Here is a 4,922-nt window from a genome sequence, read left to right on the forward strand (position 1 = left end):
CACACACACACACACACACACACACACACACACACACACACACACACCCCTTGTCACCAGTGTACTGCCCTTGCATATCATTTGGACCCATTATCATATTACAGATAAGCACCAGTGCACTCTGGTGCATGGCTGGTTATCAGGTTCTTAGATAAGAGATAAGCAGGAGTGACACTGTTTACTGCTGTACAATGTATTCTGGCCTGCTGGGGGAAGTCATAAGGAAAATTCAATCAAATTTTTTCCATTATTGAAATTGAATAAAAACGAGTCCTAATCGCATTGATAATAAAAAATGAAAAGGAAAACTGTTCCCTTACTTTTCAGAATACTATGATCGGTAATATTGTCACTGTCAACATTTCCTGACATTCACGTCCATGTATAACTTTCCCTCACCTGCAACAATCCAGTGCACGGACTAATTGAGGCATGCTCTGTAGGTAATATATTACAATATAGTAGTAAGGGTTTGCACTGGCACTTAAAGAAGTACATTTTAATCACACCGAATTTGTTTGTTGAAATGACCTCAGTCAGCACTACTTGATTTTGCACAATGGCCAACTTTGATCCCATTATTCACCAAGAAATCACTGAAATTGAATTATAACTCGTCTGGTATGAAGCACCCACCCAAGCCAAACAAATGCCGAGTTCGTATCGCAATCTTTCTCTGCATTGTGTGGCGATAGTGTTGTGCAGGAATACAATGTGAGAAAAAGAACTTCTAGTGAGTGCATGAAGAAAAGGGTAAAGCTTAAGGCAAATAATACAGACATCAACAACATTGTATTGAAAGCTCTTACATCAATATCAGGCTTTCTTCTCTTTCAGGGTCTGTTCCAGTGCTGTAGCACTGAGGCTGGCAGCCTGACATGTGCTAGCTTGCCTGAATATGACTTCTAAAGACACAGGGCCGTGGAGAATTGAGTCTTGGGGGCATGAATTGCATTCCTATCCACACAAGGACAAGCCAAGTGTTAGCGCACCTTTGAAAACAGACAAAGAGAGCCGCGTCGAAATATTATGAAACGCCAAGGGCCGGGGCAATCAAATGTCTATTGATTTTAATGCATCTTCAGTCAGAAATGATTTTCTGCAGCATAATGGATGGAGGGGTGGAAAAATCTGTGTTGAAGCCAGGTTTATGAGAGATTAAAGGCCCTCTGTGTGGTGTACACACACACAGACACACACACAATTGAAAGGATGCTGCATGTTACTCATATTCTGTTGGAGAAAGATTGAGGGACAGAAAGCCGCAGAAGGAGGGAGGAAGAAATACAATGCCTCTACTTTACTGCATTTACTTTATTACTAAAATGCTATTTTATGCAATCTATTTTGATTTTATTTCACTTATACTCTTAACATGATACCTTCATATATAGATTGAGTCTCAGTTGCAATGATAAAATCAGTTAATAGCTACCAGGTACACCTTCTTCTCTGACTGAGCCAGATTGCCTCTGACACCAGGAAATACAATCATGACACCATGCCAGTGGCAATTCATGTAAAAACCTGTTGCCAATCCAGACAAACAACCTGATAGAGGGAAGTATAGAATAACTAAAATGAGTATGTGTGTGCACATTCACAGCCAATACTGCATCTACAGTACCACAACCATGAAAAAGGTATAGGGCTTAAAGAAAGTGTCCATTAACAGAGACTTCTCCCCGTTTTCTATCATTATAAATGGAGTTTCTTTGTGTTTTGGACCATTATTCTGACAAAATAAGCGATGTAAAACCTCAACCTCACCTGTGGCTCTTTGAAATTGTGAGGAACATATTTTTTACCATTTTTGTTTGAAGAAGGAATTGGAAAGATATTTATCTGATTAATTAATAATGAAAATACGTGTTAATTGCAGCACTAAAAGGTGTAATAATCATAATTATAACATAAAGCCAATTAGATAGATGAGTTATGTGAAAATCATCAGATAGATGAGTTCTCAAAAAGATTTAACTAAAAACACTTGGCCAGTTCTTATTTTGCAGGGAGAGATCAATGTTTTCAAAGCCGATACTAGCTGGTACTTGCAGCATGCTAATAAACAGTATAAGTGCATATAGTGAATTACATTACAAAATCTGGTCATTTGTTTTAGGAGCAACTGTGCAGGTAAACATCGGCAGTGAGAAAGAAACTGATTTCAGGGGCGGAAGAGAAGACAGAGTGGGAGGTGGGAGGATGTCTGGTGCAGTGTTGTGCTCTGAATTTCTCACCTGCATCTCGATCTTTGCACTGAAAAAAATACACACAGAGAGTTACACACTGAAACAGGCACATGCATGTTCACGAACAAACACAAGCACCTTTAGACACAAACATCTTGTTCTCCACTGATCATTAGTCCATTCATCAGTTTCTCCATCGCAAGCACACACAAATGTCTGCCATGGTGAAAGTCAATATCGTCAAGCCATCCAAACTGAACTCTCCTTACTGCCTTATAACAAACTAAATCAATTATTAGCTACACTCAGTGAGCTGAATGTGTTCACTCCAACCAATAAACCTCTCAACTGCTGCACACACAGAATTCATGTTATAACCCAGCCTGCTATTTCCCCTATGAAGCCCACATGCAACGGGCCTGACATGGATGGCACTTCATAACATATTAAAACAAATATCGCATGTACTGCCGCCACAGGCAAACTACTGTGTGTCCCGCAGTAGCCGAAATATCTAAAAGCTGCAGAGAGCAGTTACACTGGTGTGATTTTTAGGGGCAAATACAGAAAGTTTTGGCATAGGTGGAAAACTGCATGAAGCCAGTGGGATATAACTATTTCCACACAAAATAGTAGTACTGCTATTACTACTACTACAACAACAACCATTCAACACACTGTAGTCATTTAGTCGTTTTGTGTGCATTGCATCAAAGCAGTTAGTCGAAACGTTTCTGCAAGAGATTGCATGTTTCATTTTGAATTTGTGTTGGGCATGTTTTCTGCATAAATAACACTTCTCATTGCAAGACAGCACCTAGCAAAATAAAGGTGCATAAATAAACATAAAATCAGAGCAACAGGGACACTTATCAATTTCACACCAGTCTTGTGTTTTTTGCTGATGCGATGGGATCATTTCTGCATAAAAGTCTTACCTGCACAATGCAGTTTTAGCTACAGTTATTTGCTTTTGGTTGTTAGCCCAGTCTAATTTCCTGCTTGGGGATATTTTTAACATTGTAGCAGTAAAGTACACAGCAGTTTCAAAAACAGCAGGGACACCACAGGTTAAAAATCTGCAAAAAAAAAAAAAAAAATCTTGTTTGTGGCGTCAGGAAGGCTGCAGCAAATAAAGTCAATTAAAGTCTCTTTGGCAAATAGCTGCAGGAAAGAGCAGTCTTCAAAGTGCAGCAAAGCTTTGGAGAGGAGGCGAACGGCAGACAGAGACAGTACACATCAACACTGACACACACACACAGACACACACACACACAGCAGCAGCAGCTCACCTGAGTTCTGACGGAGCCAGGATCTGAAAGAAGTTTGAGAACAGGCATAGTGAATGACGGGTTAGCAGGTGCACGCAAACACTTGCACACACTCGTTGGTACAAGGCAACACTCCCTCATTAGTGGAGAAGGCGGACGCTCATGTCTGACCGTGGTTCGCTTTGTTTTGCTGCACTGCCACTACTTGACAGCCGGGATAGAGGAGGTAACGAGGCGGGGGTGTGTGTGTAGTGGGATGGTTTAGGGGGGGGAGGGGGGTTGCAAACCTGAGGTTTTTGCTCCAACAGTTTCTTTCATTGGCTCCCCTGAGGGACGGGTTACACCCCCAAGACACACACCAACACATACCTTTGCGCGCACACACACACACACACACGACTACTCCTGTACCTGTGCAAACAGAGCAATTGCATAAACACACACGCCCCCAAACACTAGCAGGCAGAAAGACACATAAGCATTGTACCTATACACACACACACACACACACACACACACACACACACACACACACACACACAAACAACACACACACACTACTCTCAGAAGGCCTTTGACCTGTTACGCAAACAGCAGCTGATAACAGAGACAAATTTAGGTAAACAATGGCTTATCTTTGACACACACACACACACACACACACACACACACACACACACACACACTTAACCCTCTACTGTGATGCTGTGATTGTGTGTTTCTGCAGCCCTGCCTGTGCATTGACAGTATTTGTACATGCAGACTCTGCGGTGGCTTTCTGAGTGAATAAAGTTCAATGCTGTTGTCAAGTCTGTGGACATCAGCAAAAAGTGGTGCAACCAACACATTACAATGCCTCTTATCACTGTAACTGAGCATCTTTTTTCGTGCTTCTACTTTTTCCTTACGCTCATACTGAAGTATTGGTCCTCGTCCCTGCACTATTCCCTGTACCAGCAGAGGGTGGAGATACTGTGTGGAGTAATGAGAGGGGGAATTCAAACCGACATCCCGGTCTTCACCAGCTCTCCTGCCGCCGGTGTTGCCCAAATCTACTAAGGTCCGCACTGTGGCAGGGTGGGCCTGGCAGTGGCTTTATTGCCTCTGCGACCTGCTGGCACCATGACAGATGCCAGGTCCAACAGGAGCTGGCAGCTTGCCACGGGGAATACAGACAAACACACGCAATTGTGACACGCAATGTTACGGGCTGTACGAGTAAAACCAGCAAGATCGCTTGGTTTTATAAAAAACATTTTGCAGAGTTTTGGTGTCATGAGAACAGAAGCATGCACTTTCAAGACCTAAAAAAAACTTCCACAAACAAAAAGTGTGAATTTAGTTTTTTCACGTCTCTCTCTCTCTCTCTCTCTCTCTCTCTCTCTCTCTCTCTCTCTCTCTCTCTCTCTCTCTCTCTCTCTCTCTCTCTCTCTCTCTCTCTCTCTCTCTCTGTCTCTCT

At 42.3% G+C, this 4,922-nt stretch overlaps 1 protein-coding gene across 4 annotated transcripts in view; it reads right to left on the bottom strand.

Moving 5' to 3' along the window:
• The window catches only part of vav3a (vav 3 guanine nucleotide exchange factor a), an 85,449-nt gene that overhangs the window by 20,692 nt on the left and 59,835 nt on the right, over positions 1-4,922 (bottom strand). For all 4 annotated transcript variants that reach the window (XM_031876716.1, XM_031876714.1, XM_031876715.1 and 1 more), the window contains exons 18-19: positions 3,485-3,507; positions 2,241-2,259 (exon numbers count right to left, since the gene is read on the bottom strand). In XM_031876716.1, the coding sequence (XP_031732576.1) occupies positions 2,241-2,259; positions 3,485-3,507 (42 nt within the window). The remainder of the gene's footprint in view (positions 1-2,240; positions 2,260-3,484; positions 3,508-4,922) is intronic.

Source organism: Anarrhichthys ocellatus, unplaced genomic scaffold, assembly GCF_004355925.1.
Source record: "Anarrhichthys ocellatus isolate YVR2014 unplaced genomic scaffold, GSC_Weel_1.0 scaffold113, whole genome shotgun sequence".
Classification (NCBI taxonomy): domain Eukaryota; kingdom Metazoa; phylum Chordata; class Actinopteri; order Perciformes; family Anarhichadidae; genus Anarrhichthys; species Anarrhichthys ocellatus.